General features: G+C 43.0%; 1 protein-coding gene across 2 annotated transcripts; it reads right to left on the bottom strand.

Moving 5' to 3' along the window:
• Positions 1-243: 243 nt before the first annotated feature.
• Positions 244-3,278, bottom strand: borcs8 (BLOC-1 related complex subunit 8). 2 transcript variants are annotated; one of them, XM_048989951.1, is made up of 6 exons: positions 3,118-3,278; positions 2,915-3,027; positions 2,635-2,699; positions 2,429-2,536; positions 1,123-1,208; positions 244-900 (listed from the first exon to the last, which is right to left on the bottom strand). In XM_048989951.1, exons 1-5 carry the CDS (start codon positions 3,152-3,154, stop codon positions 1,139-1,141), a joined length of 393 nt encoding a protein of 130 aa, XP_048845908.1. In that variant the 5' UTR covers positions 3,155-3,278; the 3' UTR covers positions 244-900; positions 1,123-1,138. The 2 variants fall into 2 exon arrangements, with proteins under 2 accessions (XP_048845908.1, XP_048845909.1); XM_048989952.1 differs by lacking the exon at positions 1,123-1,208.
• Between the last annotated feature and the right edge of the window lie 20,124 nt (positions 3,279-23,402).

Below are 23,402 nucleotides of genomic sequence, written 5' to 3'. Positions count from 1 at the left end.
ATGTGGCATCTCACGATCCTAGACCTCATTTAGCAAGAACATTTGCTAAACAGACACTGCTACCTGGGTAAAGCATTCCGCGTGAGAAATAACAAGGTATGCAAAGGTTACCCGTTTTTTTTTTTTTTTTTTATCATCAAATGTTCTCTCTCTCACATTCGGAAATAACTGCAGTCCATGTTTAATGGAAATAGTGTCATTACAGCGGTGTCATAAGTTCAACACATACCCAAAGTCTTTGAGTCAAAAAAAAAGCGCAAATTTTATTTGACACTTAAATATTTCCTAACTTAACACGGCAAGACAACACACTTTTCTGACAACTCACATTTTTAATGATTATAGGCAATGTTAAGCGTGAAAAATTCATATTTTTGAATACAAAAGTAACTACTTGTACCTATGCTGATACTAAGGTTACAACTGACTAGACATGATACATCAGTGAACAATGAGCTGAGTTACTTTGTAGATGTACCTTTATTACCATTAATATACAATTCAAACTGTTCATTTCTTTACATACGAGCAGGGGTGGAATGTTCAGGTTCAGAAACTGCAGATCTAGACCAGGATTTTGTTTCAACCAAACAGCTGAACATAAAGAGTCACATTCACAGAGTACTCAACTGGTTGGTTGGAACAACATCTCGGTCTGGATTCATACTTTCTGGACCTGAACTTTCCACCTCCGCATATGAACTATGGGTTATTTGCATGGTGCACCCTGAGGCATTCTCTGCGAAAAACCACACAGCGAGGAGATTCCCACCCTGTAGCTTCTCAGGGCGATGGCATTCCCCCCAGAAGTGAAACACTTCGGTGACATCACAGCCCTAGACCCCAGTGTTTGGTCTCTCTCCTCCATCTTTTGACACGGTGGTGTCCACAGCACGCTTCCTGAGGATGCATACAGAGGTAATGGCGATCAGTGCAGAAATCAGACATCTCACAACAAATTACTGAAGCGATTTATTCAACACAGTGCTTGCAAACTACCAATAGTAAAATAAACTTGGTCCAGGAATTATAACATTATTTCAGTTCCTGGATCTGTTTGAAATGCCAGAGGGGAGCTTGAATCCTGAACCTCTTTGGAGATTGACCCTAATGCTTACTAACCTGGGCTTCCCAGAGGTCAGGAGGAGGAAGGGGACTTGGGTGGAGAGGCAAGGGGACTGGGAGAGGGAGTAACATCACTACGGCAGCTTGCATGTGTCAAAAAACACAAAAAAACAAAAACAAATGAAACTTATAAGCAAACACAGAATACCCCATTAGCTATAACTTCCAAACTGCTAATCAAGTACATAGCATCGACTGTAACTCTGTGTAATTTAAGCAATTATGTAATATAATCTGTTCTATAAAACGGGTTTTCAACATGGGTTCATGACCCCAGGGGGCCCAGACAGCGCTGACAAAACCGGCAGTGTCACCTGAATCACACAATGCTCAAAATACTAAAGAGGGCCCCCCTGGTCACAGTGAGAAAGATTCAAGGGGGAAAAAAAAAAAAGTGTTGAAGCCCCACCCCCCAGATCATAATTCTTAGTTACATAGCAGTAGAAGGTCCTTAGTTCTGGTCAGTTTTCATTTGGGGGTCCCTGGTTCAAAAAAGGTTCATCTGAGCATAAATGGAAAAAATAGCTAATGGGACATAATGTAACTGAAACAAAGTGCACAAATAAATGAATAAGGAACACGGAAATGGATTGTGATACACACTGGGCTAATGTGACTAATTAAAAATGTGTTAACATAAAAAACAACGCTTGTTCTCACAATGGTTTACGTAAAGACAAAAAAAAATAAAAGATGAGATACTCTGGTACATCCATCCATTTTCTGAAACGGCTTGTCCTATTCAGAGTCATGGGGGGTCCAGAGTGAAACCTGGAGGCTACGGGTGCAAGGCAGGGAACCACCAAGGATGGGACGCCAACCCACTGCAGGGCACAATCCGCTGCCCGAACCCTAACCCGGGCAGAGATTCGAACCCTGGTCATGAGGCGCGAGTGCTAACCACTGTGCCACCCCACTCTGCTGGGTACATATACGCATATTCTTTAAAGAAGTAAAATACTTTCAAAGATATAAATTTACACCTTACTGCATTTACGTGTAATTCCTGCAATAAATCTGAAAAAGTATGTTGAAACTCTTGACGGACTAGGTTTTGAGAAAACAGATGGACAGCCGTAATGTTACTGAAAACAAATATAATATCTTCCACTCATCAGCGACACAACTAAGTGTCAATTAAAACTGCGTATAAATATGATGACAGCATCAGCCAGACTTCTAGGCTCGATAGACCCATCTAATTTGCTAATAAAGGCGTGACTTGCTCTAAATACAGTACAATCAAAGGCACGGTTTGCAGAGCATCAGCAGTGCAGGTGACAAGCATCCCAGCATACACTACCTGCGCCCTTGGGCTGCGCTGATGTGGTCTTTCAATGTTATCGCTTGATGGAGCAGCCCCTCGATGCTCTTGAAGTAGAAGCTGCTGTTAGCCATGCTTTTGACAGCGCTAAACACACAAAAGAAGGAAATATGTGCACAGAGCATCAGCTGCAGCAGAACAGGTTTACAAATTGCATTGGTGTAACTGATTCATTGTGTCTTTACCTGCAGGCATACTCCACAGTATAGATGGCTCCTTGACTCTGTTCCTCCCAGCTTTGCATATCTGTCTAAGAATCGAAGTCACGTAATATTAGAAAAAAAACAACAAATATTTAGTTTTTCAACTCAGTAACATTTTCACTTATTTATATTTGTGCCTACAGCGGAACTTACAGGCAAATACATGCATTAGGAGCAAAAAAAAAAATCAGTTCGCGGTCTCGTGTAAGCTTCAGGTAGCTGGTCAGGTGCCTAATTAAAATATAGATTATAAAACACTCACTTTATGCTGCACTAGTTCTGGGAGAGATCTCCGGACGTGTTCTTGTAGTCGATAAAGTGCCACGGACGGCTCGTTAGCCAGGACATACATACTCTCGGTAAACTTGTCGGTTACTGTAATAAAAAGATTACGGCAACAGAAAATTCAGCACACTTAAACGAAGCCAGCAACGTTTGTAATACAGGTAGCTGACTATGAATTACCTCTCTTTACTTTAAGCTGCATCTCCTGATCTTCCATGGTGAATCTGCAAACAGATGTTGCTGAAAAGAACACAACAGAGACCGAAACATAACATTTAAAAAAATAATTCCAACTAGGTCCTGGTTCAGAGCAGTGTGAAGCTGGCAAGAATAAGGGGGAGAGTTCCGGTTGCTTTCCACTTATTGTGTCAAAATAAAAGTTCGGTATCAATATTTGATCAATGTATTTAAATGTAAATTATATGCATGAATAATAAAAATTGCCGTGATATATTAAACTGACATCAACGTATTCAACGAGAGATGAAAGCATACGTATTAATTAACTAAGAATTTTTTACTGGCATTTCACTTATTTTAAAACATATTTATATTGATTCAAATATTAATTTCAGTATTTCGAGTCTAAAAGGATATATTTACTATGTTGACAAAATGATCATTGGAGAAACGTATTTTCATGTCGAACTATGCGTATTTTAAAGACCGTTCAGTGACTTTTATTTTAAAAATAAAATTCTATGAAATCAAAATTAGTACTGAGAACCGGAAGTTTTTGTTGCACAAGTGCTCGTTGTATTACGGTTTGACTAGAAACATCAACATGAATAATTAGTTCCTAACTGTGAAAGCGTACACACGTACTTTTAAGATTAAGATTCACTTTATTAATTCCAGGAGGAAGTTCTGGTGGACACAGCAGCAAGAGCATAGTGCACACTAACATACATGTAGTGCCAAACAGACAACGTGCAAAGACAGTGCAAACAAGTAAACGTAGTGCAAGCAGATTTAAAACGCACACAATACACAAATAGATGGAGTATTGTAAAAATAGAATGTATAATAAAAAAAATTAAAGATTAAAATAAGCCCATTGCTTCCGGGATAGGCTCCGGACCCCCCGCGACCCAATAGGATAAGCCGTTTGGGAAATGGATGGATGGATGGAAGATTAAAATAATAATTATGTGCAAAATAATTATGCATGCTAGTACAGAAAGCACCATATTATATTATAACAAGACAGAATGCTTTCTGACGTGTTACGGCTGTGGATGGGGAGTGAGGAATTAGACGAAAAGATAGCGCCCCCTGCAGCGGATTGGCATCATTGTTCATAATATTGTCCAATTTTGCCAACATCCTCTATTCTGCTACTGCCGCCAGTGGGCATAAGGTCGGATTTAGGCGTTTGGTATCGCCTAAACTAATGGCACTTCCCAGGTAAGACACAGCATAGAAAAGAACACTTCATGGCCACTATGGACTAATAAAACATGACTAAAAAAACTAACAAACATGTAATTTGCTACATAAATTACAAGACCTAAGTCTTATAGAAGAGTCTTTCTTGTACAGCGCTTGGTGCTAATTTACACTTCTCATTGTTTCATACTTACAGAACATTCGATATCTTTCATCAGGTGCAATACCTGCCTTTAACTAGCCATATATCGTCTTGTACCACGCATCCATTTTCTTAAGCCTGGAAAAAAAAGAGCGTAAAGAAACATAATATCACAAATAAAATGAAGTTAGAAGTAATGTAAGTGAACAGATTTTTTTTTTTTTTTTACAAAAGAATATACTTCAGATTACTTGCAATCTTTGTTACACACCAAATTCGTCCGGCAGAGGGCAGTGTTTTACTGCTAAATGAATGTTTCTCGTTTCGTTAAACCCAGAAACTAAAACGAATTTCATTTTTAAAAGGTATTTTAAGCCATCATTGAAATTACAAAGAAATCGTTGGTACCTAGAAGATGTCCCACAGAGTAATGACTGCTACTGCCAGTTGGTGACTGTCGGTTCAGTCTTTTGATAAATAAGGAAATTACATGTTTTTTGGTAGGTTATGGTGCATACAAATATTTTATAAAGCATTTTATAATCCATTATTTCTCATGTGTTCATACTGTTTCATTATATCCAGTTTTACCGTGGACCTATCAGTTAATACATGCGTTAGACCTGAAATGACCATTACATGCTTCTTGGCAGGAAAACAAGAAGTAGATTAAGGAAATGTTCAGGTGTGAAATTGTTACTTCGTAAAATGCCTTATAAATGCATTAAGTAATTTATGTATTCTATATTTAAGTTTCTGCTTAGTTTACTTTAATATTTTCAAGAGTGGAAATTATTCAAAATCCATATTTAGTTTCAGCACAATCCTCACATCTCTTCTGTATTTGGGAGGGGTGTGCTGTTCTGTGTGTGTGTGTGGGGGGTGTCCTAGCTTTATAAAAGACCTTGTTTTATACCCTCAAGCCCTTGTATCTCTGGACCAAGCTCTGAACTCTGGAGCCTAAGCATGATTATGAAATGTGTCTCACAGTCCCCACTGGGAAGACATTTGTTTGAACAAAAATTTCACCTGTTCCAGATGGAGGCATAGTTACATAGTGCAGTGTGACCTCTGCTTTCTCCGTAGCCTAAATGCTGTAGCAACTGTAGTCAGTTTCTGGTGGGGCATTTGTAATCAATAAGAGTCCGGTGGGTTTGTGCTATAGCCAAAACCTGTGTATGTGGAGCTCAGACGTGGATGTCACACCCTCTACTCCAATCCCACAATTCAAAGCAGTCAGATATGGTCACAGAGTTTAATCACTGCCCATGACTGCACAAATTGTCCAGATGTACTGGCTCATTAATTGTTCCGGTGTTTGTCTAAGAGTTTGCCAACTCCTCAGCACCCAGGTGAAACACTCTCCACTCTTGCCCTGCTCTAGAGGACCAGCTGACTCGCTGACAATTTAATGAGCTCACCCTACTATTTGTGCTTCAAGATAATGCTGTTCTTTGTGACTTGAATATTTAAGAGGCTACAAAGTGTCAGAAAGGCATTCGCTCTTGGAGACATCGAGGCTGCCTCAGATGGCGACACATTTTGTTTTTAATGCCGGTCGGTTTCCTGTGAGAATCATCTCATTTCTTAAACATTTGATTTCCACTGAAACTCTGTAATGCCCTTGATATGCTCTTCAACATTAACACCATCCACAGACACACAGCCTTCTGTTACGGGTGGGTGGAAGACAAAAATGCATGAGTAAACAAAATGTCCAGCTCAATAATTAACATTACACCAGATCCTTCCGCTATTTCAGTATCGAATTGCACTTCAAATTAGTGTGTTAACCAGTGAAACACATCCATTAGCACCTTCAATTCGAAACCTGAGCTGGAGGGAAGGGGGTAATGAAAAATGATACATTTTTAACTTCTATTCACTGCTTTGAGGTCGAACCAACAGTGGAGCCAGAAATGACAGCGTGGGTGGGCCGGCAGAAAATCAGGTGGGCCAGTCCCATAACGATTCACTAGACGACAACATCACACAGCAGACTCCACTGCATTTTATTTTATCAGTTTTTAAATGACCCGTGGCATTACTAAGACCAAATGAACAAACAAAAAAAAATCTGTTTGCCTCTCAACAGCACTTTTCCTCTCACTGATCTAACGACGCACACACACATACCTGCCAGACATGATCACTTTTTCATACTGTATCATACTGTGTTGTACTGTATCGCACTCTATTGTACTGTATCGTACTGTATCATACTGTATTGTACTGTGTTGTACTGTATCACACACTATTGTACTGTATCGTACTGTATCATACTGTATTGTACTGTATTGTACTGTGTTGTAGTGTATCGCACTCTATTGTACTGTATCGTACTGTATCATACTGTATCGTGCTGTATCATACTGTATTGTACTTATTGTACTGTATCATACTGTGTTGTACTGTATTGTACTGTATCATACTGTGTTGCACTGTATTGCACTCTATTGTACTGTATCGTACTGTATCATACTGTATTGTACTGTATTGTACTGTATCATACTGTGTTGTACTGTATTGCACTCTATTGTACTGTATCGTACTGTATCATACTGTATTGTACTGTATCGTGCTGTATTGTACTGTGTTGCACTGTATCGCACTCTATTGTACTGTATCGTACTGTATCATACTGTATTGTACTGTATCATACTGTATTGTACTGTATTGTACTGTGTTGTACTGTGTTGTACTGTATCACACTCTATTGTACTGTATCGTACTGTATCGTACTGTATCATACTGTATTGTACTGTGTTGTACTGTATCACACTCTATTGTACTGTATCGTACTGTATCATACTGTATTGTACTGTATCGTACTGTATCATACTGTATTGTACTGTATTGTACTGTGTTGTAGTGTATCACACTCTATTGTACTGTATCGTACTGTATCATACTGTATTGTACTGTGTTGTACTGTATCACACTCTATTGTACTGTATCGTACTGTATCGTACTGTATCATACTGTATTGTACTGTATTGTACTGTATTGTATTGTATCACTCGCTGTGACGCTGATTGGGTGGACCTGAGTTCCATCTGGCTGAGCCCAGGACCACCCTGACCACCTGTGTCACGGCGGTAGGAAAAAACCATCTTGAGCCGATAATGAATACTTCACCTACCTGGGGTACCATGTCATGTGCCTTTGTCATTATAATTGTCATTGAGAGCTACAGGAATACTGTCTGCACTGTATAAATTAGGGTTTGAGAGGAAAGTAAACTCTGTTATTCGCTTCAGTGGTTATAATATTAGAGATGAATTAGTTAACTATTTTGGTAAGAGATCCTCTGGTACAGTGTCAGATCTATAACACTGAGTAGACTGATTTAAAAAATTTTAAACATACACGACTGGCCTCTTTATGATTTTTACATGCATCAGTAAGTCTTTGGAGGGTAATATGAGTAAGAATTGCCCACATGTGGCTGAATTATTTAAAGTCTGGCTTGGGTTTTCTTAGTCATTGTGTAGATAGTGAGGCTGACAGCCTTCAGCCATGTAGGAGGGAGTGACCCTGTCTGCCCGACCCTACAGGGAAAAGCGCAGTTTGGCTGCACAAACACAGGAGTCGGGTATTTGCTTTACGAAGAAGCATTAAATGGCTTGAGGGAAATGCGGGTTAATGTAAGAGCCTGTGATCGTATTTTTATGAGGTTGAGATGAGTAATGGACATACTGTGTATACAAAACAGCAGAAATTACTGTGTTTTATACAAATATGTATTTTGTGCTCTTACCCCTGCTGGGACTTATTATATGTTCATTATATGACATATTTAGTATTTAAATTTAATAAATCTAATTAATAAATCAGATTTTTGTATGGGGGGGTGATTAGTATTGTCGCCTCACACCTCTGGGACCCGGGTTAGATCTCCGCCATGAATCCATGTGTGTGGAGTTTGCATGTTCTCCCCATGTCATGGTGGGGTTTCCTCCAGGTACTCTGGTTTCCCCCCACAGTCCAAAAACATGCTGAGGTTAACTGGAGGTACCAAACTGTCCGTAGGTGTGCATGAGTGACTGGTGTGTGAGTGTAGTCTGCGATGGGTTGGTTGCCCATCCTGGGTTACTCCCTGCCTTTCACCGGGATAGGCTCTGGACCCCCCGCAACCCTGAATAGGATGAGTGGGTATAGAAGATGGATGGATGGACTGTAGACTGGCTTATAAATACTACGAGGTTTACCTATAAAACACCTGGATCTCACCATATTTACAGTGCATAATTGTTCAGATTAGAACAGGCATTTTCTCATTCTGAGAAGCCAACCTGTAAACGTCTCTAAGGGCTGCGCCAAGAATTGAGTTCTCAGCGATTGCATGGCGTTAAACAGCGGCCCGATTCTGAGGGAATACAGGTCAGACACAGGCTGTTTTTTGACCTCTGACCCTTGGCAAACTGGCAGCGTTCACGGCTCCCAGGATACGCAGCCGCTGTGAATCAACCTCCGTCGTCCTTCAAAACCTGCTGCATTACCTCAGAAATTACTCAAGTCATGGAGTTTTTTTGCGAAATTAGACCGAATGAGTTATTTCGAAGATGTTTTAATTTGATGGGACCATAGGTGGATCCATACAATTATTTAAAGATAAAATTAGTCAGATGGCCTTGTGAAAGACTAAACGAGGACTGCATAGATCAACGTGTTCTTGTGAACCAGCGGAGAGTTATGGCGGAAACGACGACAGGTCGTTCAGGAGCTGAATGATAATGAAAGTCAGGAAAGACGCTCACATGGATGTGCTTAAAAACGAAGATGCAGAGAGGATAAATGTTGCCCTTGGTGTGCACCGTCTGCATTCAGCATACCTCTTAAGGGCTTTAGGAGACAGGTGGTGTAGAAACATTTTCCACTTGTGAAAGCATAATATAGCACATAAACCTGAATTTGAATAATTAATATGCAGCAACTGACCTTGATGTATCTTCCTTAGTAAGAACTTGAGAAAAAGAAGAGACTGTCCAAGCTTAACAGCCTTCGCCTATTTATTTAACTGCTACACTCTTCAGTGTCCCTGTGGATTCTCAGTCCTGTACATCAGTGTTTCCCAATCCGGTCCTCGGGGACCCACAGCCAGTCCACGTTTTTGCTCCCTCCCAGGGAGCTGGAAGGGAGCAAAAATGTGAACTGTGTGGTAGGGAGTTTGGAGATAGAAAGAAAATGGAACGGCCGTGGGTCTCCAAGGAGCGGATTGGGAATCTCTGCTATATATAAAAGTCATGCATGATGGGTTAGGGATGCAGGGGCTGTTGTACTGGGTTCCACCACAGCCGCTACCTCTTGCCTGCTGCCGACATTGTGTCAATGGGCCGATTGGCTTAACCCTGCGAATTGTGTTTACAGCAATTATCACGAAATAGCAGTGCTAATTACGGGAATTAATTCTCATTAGCTGTGAGTAATACAGACTCTGACAGTGTCCAACACCTGCGCTACTTTCCACGCCTGATGGGCAGGAGTGCTCTGCCCGGCGGTGCCCGGGTGTCACGCATGGTGTTTGCCTCTCTGGCTGAAGGGCACGGGTCAGCAGGAGGTGCCAGACACACAGCGACCTGCTCCGGTCTCATGCTGCTGATATCATCCGTGCGCCTTTGTGCCTCATTCCTGGAAGAGCCCAGGGACCAGTTGTTTGGTGGGGAGGGGTGCTGAGGTGTTAATATTCTGCACAGGCCTCAGTGAATCGTCCCCTCTGGGGTGTTCGGTCAGCCTGATAAATCGCCACGGCGACGTTAAACACCGGGTACCGTAAATAACAAAGGGTCATTCGGCATATCTGCACTGTGGGGACTGGGACAGTGCACAGGCCACAGAAGTATGGCTGCAACTGAATTAAATGCATCTTTACACACATATTGGAGGGATGTCAGACATCTCTACGTCTTTAATTAAGACATAATAAAGCTATTTTATCTGCAAACATCACAATACACATTACCCTTTCATCCCAAGGTTAACTCTTCTACATCCAGATGTGTATCTTCTGTCTGTCCATCCAAATGAGGGGGGGGGGGGGTGCCAGCAAGCCACATTTAGAACACCAGGTGTGACCCTTTAAACACATTCCAGGGAAAAGGTCTTCTGGAAATGCCCCCACACCCCGGAGTGCTGCTGGGGTTTGTAGTCCAGGCCCTGGGGGTGGGAGGTGGATCTTGTCAGATTATTGGTACCTTCCCCCTCATAAGCTGTTTATTTTTTCTTATTAAGTAATTAGTTATGTGAAACATCAGTTAGCCTATTTTTTCATTCATGTGAATATTTAGCTTCAAATTTTATTTTTTTTCTCTTAAATGACCGAGGTTCTGGACCTCGGTGACCTCATACCCCGCCCACAGGTAACTGTGATGACTTGCCAGGGAGCTTCCGAAGGTGTCTTCTTAATGCTGCCGTGTTTATTTACATGCCCATATTTAGCATCTGCGCCTGCAGTGAGTCGTACGGTTCTTCCACAGTTATTCAGGACAGATGTCTGAAGTGTTGAATGTCTCTGAAAAAAAGTGTGATAGAGTTTAATTGTTTGTTTGTTTGCATTTTTGCAGCACGTTTGAATGACAGTAATATTCCTATTTAAAGTTTTTTTCCAGGCACAAAATCCAGTATAAAAGGAAAATCTGCATTCATGAAGGTGCCTTGACAGCCGTGTCTCTGTGTGTGATAGAACATTCATATTTTGGAAGTCTATACTCACAGACCGATGCATTAATAGCAATATGTTATTTATCCATTTGGGGACGCTTGGGTGGCTTTTATAAATCTGATCTTGTTTTCCATGTCAGATGCAAATGCATGTATATGTAGAGGTGTGAAAAGCAGAGGGTCAGCCGGTGCCCTGGGAAGAGTTGGCATTAAAAGTTTTACTCAAACACACTGTGGTGACATGATTACTCTGCCTGCTATCGGATTTGAACCACTGACTGTCTGGATAGTTACAAAGGTCCATGATCTACCACCCTGACATGCAGAATTTTGGGTGTGAGAAACTATTCAAGCCCAATTAAGTCCACTATCCATCCATCCATCCATTTTCCAAACCTCTTATCCTACTGGGTCGCGGGGGGCCTATCCCGGAGGCAATGGGCACGAGGCAGGGAACAACCCAGGATGGGGGGCCAGCCCATCGCAGGGCACACTCACACACCATTCACTCAAACATGCACACCTACGGGCAATTTAGTAACTCCAATTAGCTCCAATTAGGACTGTGGGGGGAAACCGGAGTAAATCCCACGACGACATGGGGAGAACATGCAAACTCGAACCCAGGTCCCAGAGGTGTGAGGCAACAGTGCTAACCACCACCATGCCGCCCGTTAAGTCCATTAAATTAAAATAAAATAAGATAACAACATACTTTCGACCTATAGATGGTATGAATTCAATGTATAACCAGTATGTTTGAAGAGCAATATTATCTCAGAAAACACGAACGCTTTATCCATGTTTGCAGTCCAGCTTTTGAAGTTGTTCCTCTCTTGTTGGCTGTGCTTATGGATCCAGTGAAACTGGCTGTTCTTACTTGTCATTCCTAGTAGCATGAGGACAGGTACCTTGGCATGTGCTTCTTTTCACACTTCATATCATGCTCTTTTTTTCTCAGACATACAGAGGTGAGAGTAAAGCTGGGGGTCTGAGTGCAGGGTCTGCTGTCCATCTGGCACCACTGAAGTAGGGTTCTTTAGGGGTGGCGGTTAAGGGCCATGCATAAGGACTCAGCAGAGAGTTGACCCCTCCTCTGAATATGGGATTCGAACCAGCGACCTTTGAATCTCAGGCACAGCAGTTGAAATCTGCTGACTCATTCACCCCCGAATATAAAGAGGCTCTCATCAGCTTTCAACTCTGAACTTCCAGATTAAGGACTAGGACCCAGGAACCTTTCCCTCTGCATCACTCTGCCACGGCGAAACGGGAATGAAATGTTCTTTAATGTGGCTAAAATAAGGAGCAGCATATAAAGGACCTCATTCTAGAACTTTCTGTTCCGTTCTTTATCCGATGCTTAAGGATTTTCTGATGGATTTGCACAGCACAAAATCTTTACGTGATTATCCATGGCTTTTCGGGTTCGGGTGCACGTAACTACTGGAAAATTTACAGTCATGAGTCATTTTTGGGTCTTTATTCACCAAGGCTGCAGGGAGGGGGGAAAAAAAGCATTATGGCCTGATCCAGCGCAGGAAATATAATATTCAGAAGAGTAGCAAGCATTCTCATCTTTACTACTGCACACAATAATCTTTCATTATATTGCCAAGCTAACGCAATCAATTATTTATGCTGCCATCAGTTATCATGTGTTTTGGACAGCCTTTAAAGCAGTTTGATCTCAACTAAGCCATTGGCATATATAGTATGGGTGCATAACAGGCATTTAAAAACCCAACTATGACATTAATGAATAGAAATCTCTAGCTTTTATAGCACGGTTCAAAGCACACTCTCGGATCGTTCAGTGACACATAGTGAGACCGCCGGGACGTAAACGGTGATGTTTCGGGGTGGCTGTCCGTATCGGCACAGGGGAAAATTGGGGAAACGTCCACTTATTAACAGGTCACAGTTAGGGGATTCCGGTGCACAGACTAGTCTCTGCCAAACTGTCTAAAGTGGGTCTGAAGATGGACCCCACGCTAATGCTACTTTGGACGCAGCGAAAACCGGGTGATGCAACGGTAGTGAAAGACAAACTGCCGGCCTCCATGGGAGGGGGGGGGGGGGGGGGAACCCATGTAGTGGAGTGTGACGGTTATTATGCTAATGTGGACACGGGCAAAGCATGGTCACTGCTCACTTTCATACATAGTGACACATTATCCGTAGTAAGTATTACTGTTAATGCTGCAACTATTATGCTAATAAAGTCATAGCCACATCGACAGGGTATTTTGCTGAAGTTGTCTGTCGTCTCAAGGCCGTGCTCATACTCGGCCCGGTTGTGTTATACCGTGCCCAAAAATGACTATCCCCCTGCCCCACTCCCCCGCTAGTCTGCGCTTACATTGGATGTAACGATCCAGGCCCAAACTCGCTTTTGTCATCACCGTGCGACTTTTTGTGTCAAAGAAAACATAGGAAGGAAAGCACTATGGCACAGCACAATGGAATTTATGATTAATGCCCTGATTTTGTGGCATTTTTGTTGTCCTTTTGGGTACAATGACACATGACCCACTGTGATTTCTCAGGTATGCAGCACAGTGATTGTCCCGTATTTGACCAAATACGTTATATTGCCAAAAGTATTGGGACACCTGCCTTTACATACACATGAATTTTAATGATATCCCATTCTTAATACATAGGCTTTAATATGGAGTTGGCCCACCCTTTTTACAGCTATAACACCTTCAGCTCTTCTGGGAAGGCTGTCCACCAGGTTTAGGAGTGTGACTATGGGAATTTATGACCATTCTTCCAGGAGAGCATTTGTGAGGTCAGGCACTGATGTTGGATGTGAAGGCCTGGCTCACAGTCTCCACTTGAATTAATCCCAAAGGTGTTCTATCGGATTAAGGTCAGGGCTCTGTGCAGGCCAGTCAAGTTCCTCCACACCAGACTCGCTCATCCATGTCCTTATGGACCTTGCTTTGTGCACTGGTGTGCAGTCATGTTGGAACAGGAAAGGGGCCAAACTGTTCCCACAAAGTTGGGAGCATGAAATTGTCCAAAATGCCTTTGAATGCTGCAGCATTAAGAGTTCCTTTCATTGGAACTAAGAGGCCAAGCTCAACCCCTGAAAAACAACCCCACACCATAATCCCCCCCCACCACCAAACTTTACACTTGGCACAATGCAGTCAGGCAAGTATCATTGTCTTGGCAACCGCCAAACCCAGACTCGTCTACCGGATTCCCAGACAGAGAAATGTGATTCGTCACTCCAGAGAACATGTCTCCACTGCTCTAGAGTCCAGGGTCGGCGTGCTTTACAGCACTGCATCCAACGTTTTACAACACTGCATCTGATGCTTTATACCACTGCATCTGGGACTTTCCATTGCACTTGGTGATGTAAGGCTTGGATGCAGCTCCTCAGCCGTAGAAACCCATTCCATGAAGTTCTCTCTGTACTGTTCTTGAGCTAATCTGAAGGCCACATGAAGTTGAGGTCTGTAGCCATTGACTCTGCAGACAGTTGGCGACTTCTGCACACTGTGCACCTCAGCATGCGTTGTCCCTGGTCTGTGCTTTTACACGGCCTACCACTTCATCATTGCTGTTATTCCCAATTGCTTCCACTTTGTTACCACTAACAGTTGACCGTGGAATATTTAGTAGTGAAGAAATTTCACGAATGGACTTATTGCACAGGCGGCATCCTACGCTTGAATTCACTGAGCTCCTGAGAGCGACCCATTCTTTCGCAAATGTTTGTAGAAGCAGTCTGCATACCTAGGTGCTTGATTTTATGCATCTGTGGCTATGGAAGTGATTGGAACACCTGAACTGAATGATTTGCAGGCGTGTCCCAATACTTTTAGCAATATAGTGTATCTTGGTGTTGTTGTGTTCTCCTGGATACTCTCATCACCTCAAATTTGCAGCAAACACTGCACCTCTGCCGTAGATCAAAGTGATTCCTTTGCCGCAGTTTTTGTTAAGTATTTGTCGCTACTCACTCTGTACCGCCTTCCTGATCCATTCTTTCTGGGTCCAGTTCATCTACGGTGTACATGAGCCCATGTGTGTGTCAGTCGCGTCACAAGTCGCTCAGACATGGTTAGCCCAAGTCCAACTGGACCATGTCAGGGCACGGTCTGGAGCAATTACACCAGTCAAACAAACTAGACTTTGGGGGTCAAATGTACTCAGGCATGGTACGGATCACCAAGTGTGAATATACATTAAACCAGGGGTCACCAACTACTTCACAGGCACCGAACGATACAAAGAGCTACCAGTTTGATACACTCTTCTTAAATCTCGTATAATAAACATGTTTTAAATACCTTTTTTTATATTGTCATTTTCAAATCTATATAAACGCAAATGTGATTAAAGAAGAATAGCAAGAGGATATAATTCAATTTCGACGCTGCTCACTGATGAGTTGTGCTATTTTTAGATCAGGTCCACGGGCGACTCATGTGCTGCCAGGGGGCATCCTGGTGCCCGCGGGTATCATGCTGGTGACCCCTGGCCTAAACTACATCATTGTATGGGGGTGCGTAAATGTGTGTGCGCCCTGCGATGGACTGGCATCCTAACCAGAAACTGAGAGGCACGCCCTACTGGTGGAGAGCGAAGGAACTGCGGGGGGAGGGGCATAAGTGAGGGTAAAAAAAAAAAACATGGAAATGGGTGGGGAGTTTCAGATGGGGGCAGACCTACTTTGGAAATGCAACCTGTAGAAATATTAAACATAATGTGATACTATATGCCCGGACACATTTTCTACACAATCATATTATTAAATCATGATGTGTATGTGGCGTGGGGGTGATGGTGGACTCCATGCACCCCCCCCCCATTCCATGACTCTAAGCATCTGAATGGTACATGGAAGTATGTCTGTCCTTCGTAGGGCACATGTATTACGAGCAAGTTGGTAATGTGCCTGGCTGGATTTCCTTCAACTGTGACATACCCAGTGGAGTGAACTTCACTCACTGGATTCAAACCCCCAGTGCTGGAGCTGGGAGGTAAGAGTCCCAGGCTCTGTGCTGCCCTCAAGCTGGCATGAAATCCCTGCCTGTTCTTACAGCGACTGATGGTTAGTGTTACACTCATGAGTGTCACTTCGATTGAAACGGTGCTTGGTGGGCTACTGATTGTCTTTTCATTGGTTGGTATGGTCATAAACTGTGGGTCATAAAACTGGATTCGGAACCTATCAGCTGGACGGGATAGCAGAGCATTGCGACAAAATCCACAATGCAGTGTATTTTAAATACGCAGTGAGTTTGTGATATTGAAATCAGTGTCCTTGAGCGTCCTAAAATACTATAACACAGCATAACCTTAATCTTAATCCATAGTATACAAAGTACAACCTGCTATAACACCATCGTCCATCTTCCAAACTCTTATCCTGGACAGGATTGTAACAGACCCTAGAGTAGCTTGCCATTCCATCACAAGGCCCAAGCAAGTACACAGTAGAGACGATTTAGCGATGAATGTCTTTGGGATGCAGATGGAAACTTGTATAGCATTGGGAGAATTCCACACACACTAAGCGGAGGTGGGACTCAAATCCCCAGACTCTGAAGGTGTGAGGTACCCAACACTGAGACAGCAGACGCCAGATATTCTGCCCAGTCCGAAACAGCAGGCGTCCGCAAAAAGGCATTTTCAGAAGACTAAAATATTTCTGAAATCCCTCTCGTCGGGCGGTGGGTTTGCCCTGAGCGTGGAGTCCGCGTTTGTTTTCGGATGAAGCACTCCCTATTCCTGTCCTGTCCTTTTTCTCATGCCTCCTGCCATCGGGGCAGGCACACTGACTGATATGAGTCACCCCTATCTCAGTCTCCACCAAATTATTTCTGACTCAGGGTCCTAGGGAATGGTGTGACTTGTCTGCGAGCAGAGAGCCACACACACACACACACACACACACACACACACACACACACACACACACCTGAGTAATGAGCACCAGTCTGCCCCACATATTCATACATCCCCTCTTTATACTGTCGTGTCTCGTTCCCCTGCAGCTTCTAAGTTGTGTTGTGGTTGATTCATTAATTAATTGGCTGTTGTATAAAGCTGATACTATGGGTTTTAAATGCTCCTGTGTTGGTTGGGGGCAGATGGGGGTGGGGGGTGATGTGGAAGGAGGGGTGGTTGTTCTTTGCCTTTCCTGAGCTGTGAGGCTGGCACCAGGCGGGGGGGGGGGGGGGGGGGGGGGGGGGTTTGTCTGCTGGCTGTCTTTCACTCTGGATTATCCATTGGTTTGGTTACCTTACACATATTTCGCCTCCCAAATAAACAAACCTTTGCATTTAAATTATTAAGTGGCACTTAGTCCAATATCAAACTCTGTCCTACAGTCATGTGCACATAAACACACACACATATACACACACACACACACACACAGACACACACCTTTTATTCATGTCAATCCATTAATTTCCATGGGAAAAACCCTAATCCCAACTATGACAACCTTAACCCCTACCCAGCCCTAACTTTAATGGAGGGGGGAGGAGTCCCATGTTTCTTCAGATTGAAAGTGGCAACCCTAACAGGGTAGCCCAAGGTGACATTTTTTCAGGGGTCATGACAACACCACCAACCCTATACTGAGTAAATGCTTTTGAAAGACCGATGGATAAAGATCATTTATACATTATTGTCACTTATGTAACTGCTGAAAATGTATTTTTTAATGCAGCATGTTAACTAACAGAGACCTGCTAACGGCAGCCTGGATCAGTTACACTGTGTTTAAGGAACCGGACATGCTGTGTGCAGGATTGGCTCTGTGCCGGCAGCCTGGAGCAGCGCTGGAGGTGTGGTGGAGGTGTGGTGGAGGTGCGCTGGCCGCAGCCACCCCCTTGCTCCCGCCTTCTTTATGTCAGCTTGCCAAAGACAGCCGAGCGTGACCCCCTTCATTCACCAGCTGGGGGCTCCAGCAGCTATCGTGGAGGACACAGCAAGGAAGGCCCCAGTAGGTGAGCATGCACAATTTCTCTGCATGTACAGCGCTGGAAAAAAATGAGACCACAGCAAAATTCTTAGTTTCACTCATTTCCCAATTTATGGGTGTGCACCTGTCTCAGATGTACATTTTCTGCAAACTGCAGCCTGGCCCTTCCCTGCTTCTCATTAATGAAGGGCTTCTTCCTTGCTTTATAGGTCTTCAGTCATGCTTAAGGAACCTGATACAAATTGTCCTAGCAGTGCACTTCACACCAATTAATGTTTCCCATTCTTTTTGAAGGTCACTTGAGGTCATCCTCTGATTTATGAGGCACTGCCAGGTAAATTGATAGTCATCTCCGCCATTATAATGTTGCTTCTGCGCTCTGCCTGGCTGGTTTCTGCTCGTTCCCAGTGTCTCCTGCTTCACCTTATTCTTCTGTACTGCTGTCTTACAAACGTTGAACCTGGAAGCAGCCTGCAGCTCAGTGTAGCCTCTGCCAGCAGAACCAGTATTTAAAAATGCAGATTTTAAAAAAATAGAGAGTGGTCTCTTATTTTTTTCCAGAGCTGCATCTCTCTCTATCTGTATGTATATATCATCCCTGACCAATGAGAAATGCCTGTGTTCACTTTTTGACAATTGTGACTTTTTACTATAAATAAAAGACGCCCGTTCTCCTCTGTCTACTGATAGCGTTTGACATCTAATTGGCCAATGAAAAGATGATTAGTGAAGTCACCTATTTAACTAGTGTTTATGTTTGTACTAATTAACATTCATATTCATGATGTTTCTTTCCATGGGTTACTTTATATTGTTAATTCTAACGACGTTGATAGCTAGATATCTAGCTAGCTAACATCATTGTTAATCGTGAATATAAATCAAGAGTAGTTTGTATCTTGTTGACACTGACATATTTCTCTCGCTGACAACAATCCACATAAGTCCATTTAAAACATTAAACTGTTTACTGACGGCTGTGTAAAGATACGTTTCTATTTGCGGTGCTAAGGCTCTCATTACGTTGTTTTCGATTTATGTTGCAAAGTAGTTCCCGAGAAAATGTGTTTTCTCACATTCTTGTAATAATGGATTTTTGGGGGTATGTGGTTCGCAGTGGACAGTGACGATATGTGAGTTACCACCACGGAATGAGTCTTATGAGTGTATTTCTCCCAGTGTGACTGAAGACTCATTTTGTGGTGATGGGTGACATATGTAAGTATCGTTTGCATATAATTTAATTTAATTGATACTTTATTGGTCCCTCTGTGGGGAAATTGTCTTTATGCCTCCCTCAGCTCGCTCCATGTAGAGTAAGCTGTCCGTGAAGGGCTGCCACCTGCAATGGGGGTTACAGGCCTTGCTTAAGGACCCACAGACATGTTGCAGCTGGGTTTGAACCTGTGACCTGCTGCTTACAGGCACACAGGCTTAGCCCACTGCACCACACACTGTCCCCCAAGTAAGATATGTATGTCCAGGTACATATGATTTTGTGATGCGATGTCACTGGATACTGGCCCACAGAAAGTGATTGGTTTTGACTGTGTGTCATTCTCACACTCTGCGCTTGGAGCCACTTGGGAATCGAAATCTGAATATATGTGGGTTGGTGCCAGTCTAGTGTAAAGGATGCTGGTTTTCCAAGATCACCCAGGCATAGGGGATCATTCAGCGATTGTTCTTTTCTGAATGAGCAGATCTGGGCCTCTATTATCATTCTGTCCGACAATTTCTATGAACCCGCATAGTACAGAGTGATAGTTTTATTCTTGCTATAAAATGATAACCTTCAGTCCTGTGTTACCCATGGTTCAGTCCTATGGCCCAATCACAAGGTGGAGAAAATAACCCACTGTACAGGCTGCAATTATGTTATAAAAAATTATGTTATATTTATAAATGTGCATTTATAAAAATGATGTGCGCAATTATGTCATAAAAAATTGCTTCATCGTATTTAAGGCCCAATCAGGTCGAATTCAGCAAACATTGAAGTTGAGATGTTGGGTGTTTTATATAAAACTATGATAGTAAAAAGTATTGTTCCAATTAGGGGACCAATTGCTATTTCTAAATGAATTACTTTATAAGCGAAAACGAATTTTGAAGAATATTTCTGATGAAGGCCTCAGTTTAGCTGGATCAAAGATTACATATATTCATGTAAATAGGCCAGCATTAATGCAATAACTGCCGTTTCTATTGGTATTTTGTATAATAAATAGGAGTTTTTATTCACCTACATTGCGATATCTGTCTAAAATAATTAAGTGGGCTTTGTTTAAAATAAAAAGCAAAAATATTTCCCAGCAGATAGATTGTTAGGCAGCTGCAGAGTCTGCTGTTAAGATAGTCGATGTGATCTATTATTGAACACAAACAAGCCCATCACTAGGACTATCAACAAATGGCTTGTATCGTGCTTGTTAAATGCGGGGAGACGTGAACCAGATTCACAATCAAGGGCCCGTTTTCAACTGACTCTCTCGGATTCTGGAGTTCCACACGTCTCCATGACAATGAAAACATGGGAGTGGCCTTCAACGTTGCTTCTGCCAGTTTTTTGGTGCATATCTGCCTGGTGGCGTTGAACCTTTAATGGCGTCGGCCTCATTTAACAACTTTATTCATGTTTCAATCAGGCTGAGTGTCCTCATGAAGAAGCCTCTCTTTTAGGATTCCTACTGTGTGCTTCCGTACCCTTGGAGTGACCATTCTCCAGTAAGCATTCTTGGTCATGTGACCCAAGGCATCCACTGTGCCCAGCTGATACCTCTTTGTGTATGCAGTCCGATGTGGCGTGAAAGGAACACCATTATTCAATGTCCTCTTGATCCGCGATATATCACGTAAGCATTTCTATTCGTGGTGTATAACAGCCTGGAAGGTGAGTCCCATAGAAAGCCAGGATGTCAAATCAATTTTTTTTATTATTTTAACTCTATTTCATGCCATGCACCCACAAAAACTCCCCAGGCAAATTCTATAATGTACCTTGTCTAGAGCTGCAGATAATGTGTAGTCTATGATATCTCGTTAAAGGCTTCATGCTGTGTTTAAGTTAAAAAAAAACTGAAATGCCCTGAATACACAATTACCTAATCAGTCTTTGAAAACGGGCACCTGTCTTCACGTACATGACATTTTGTACACGTTCAACTTACAACTTCTGAATAAGCAAAATAAAATGTAGAACATAAAATATTCAATTTCTTTTTTCCATTCCAATCCTGTGCATTTATGAAATTCTGAGTATATTTTTGGGATCATATCAAAAGATAGGATGGATGGGGGGGTGGGGGGAAGAATAAAAAAAATTAATTATAACCCCATTTTCAGCCTAGACGACCAACCAGCACTGAGATTTTGTTTCGTGGCCTGAACGGATTATTGCAGAAAACCAGGTAAATTTAGGGCATCTGGGAACAGACAGTGAAGCCTGACAGCTAGGTTTCCGGAAGCTGACATACGGCTTTCACAGAACAGAATTTCCATAAAGCGGTTTATGATTCTTTTATTGCTTGTCAGAGGAGACATAAGTCATTTTATAACTTGCCAGTGTGATAGAAGTATTTTCTACCTCATAACAGTCGCATATTAATGGGACGTAAGCACAAACTTTTATTATAATGAAATCATTAGATCTTATTACGAATTACTAGTGATTAAAACACGTTGACAAGAGCTTTGTCGAAATATTACTGCTCCGCAGTGTACGCCCTGGATGAGTGGCTGTAAAGGGGGGCTGCTTCTGACCAGCTTTCTTCTGGAAGGTGATGACCGTACTGCCATGAAGACTTGGAGATGCTGCAGAGATCTGTCTCATCGCACTGGCTTGCACGTTGACTCCGGATGCTATGTGTGCTGGACCCTGAAGAGGTGCTTTTGGATGACACAGTCCTCTTGCAGATGGCATTGGATACAGTGTGGATGGAGGGGGGGGGGGGGCTTAGGTCCTAAGACCATTTGGCTGTTGTGGTCGTTCAAGGCCCCCGGCTCACCTTGCAGTGGGACCTGGCAGCGACTTGTTTTCAAGTTAGATAATTACAGAGCCACTGTGTCCTCATCCAAAGCTGTTTCTTGGCGTCAATGGGAAATTCGTCCTGTCGCTGTAACCAGTGAGCCTTCCCGCAACTACATCTCCGCAGCTCTGGTGTCCACAAGCATGGTGAGAAGGGAAGGGAAAAGGTACCAGAGTGAGCTGTAATGCATTAACGCACCAGCTACAGTAAATCATACGCAGAGATGCTGGAGGTTTATGGACTGCGGCCAGGAGGCCCTGTGCTGACAGGAAGCCCTTTGGCGGCTCCACCGGCCCGTGCGGCTCCCAGTGTTTGCAGGTAGAAGAGGTGTTCACCAGTGCAGGGTCCCGCAGACCACGGGCACATGTTCACCACACTCACCATGCATTCTTTCCAAGTCAGTGGTCACAGCAAATTGTCACCACAGTCCATGACACAGCCGTACCACTGCATTCCACTGTTGTTATGATAGTGCAGAATGCTTTTTCATGTGGAAAGCGCAGCCAATTAGATACATATAATATATTTTAATTGTTTTATGATATTTATTATTTGTAACATATTTTTTTTTTTACTTTTGATATTAAAAACAGTCCTATTTAATAACTACAGTTCACTCTCCACCTCCCATGCATCCCATGTGCCCCCTCAATTATCCCCTCAATTAGTTCTCCATCATTCACAAGCTCTTCATACATCCTAGCTTGCTCTCCTTTAAGTTATATACAGGTGACAGCAAAGCCTGGGGTCTGAGTGCAGGGTCAGGCCATTTATCCAGCAGCCAGGAGCAATTTTTCTGGGGGTTAGGGGTCTTTTTCAAGGGCCCAGTAGCAATGAGAGCATGAGACTCGAAGCGGTGAAGGTCCGATCACAGGTATAGAGGCACAAGACCACAGAGCCTCACCCAAAGTGGGGTTTTGTTCTTTGATAAATTTTTATGCTTTAAATAAATGTGTGAGGCTTCAGGGGAAGTGAAGCGTGCTGTTATCCTAGGTGACTTGTCACGGTTTATATCGGGTATCTGCTTCCGATGTCTCGCGTGGACGGAGATTATGGTCCGTTAATTGCCAGTTCATTCGAAATGAAAGCAGGTCTTTGGCAGGTCAAATGGGGACTCGCTGAGCATTTACACCCGGGGCAGGTTTGTTCCCCCTTTTCGCAGCACCCCCTCGCCCCGTCTGTCGCCGACACCATGGCAGCAGGCTGATTGACTTCATGCTCCTCTGTCCCCAGCCCTGGCTCGTTGCCCAGCTTCCTACACACCGTTTTTTGCAATGTGGGGGGG

The sequence above is a fragment of the Brienomyrus brachyistius genome, chromosome 21 (assembly GCF_023856365.1).
Source record: "Brienomyrus brachyistius isolate T26 chromosome 21, BBRACH_0.4, whole genome shotgun sequence".
Lineage (NCBI taxonomy): Eukaryota > Metazoa > Chordata > Actinopteri > Osteoglossiformes > Mormyridae > Brienomyrus > Brienomyrus brachyistius.
The sequence above is the reverse complement of the archived record's forward strand: the minus strand, read 5'-3'. Positions and strand labels throughout refer to the sequence as shown.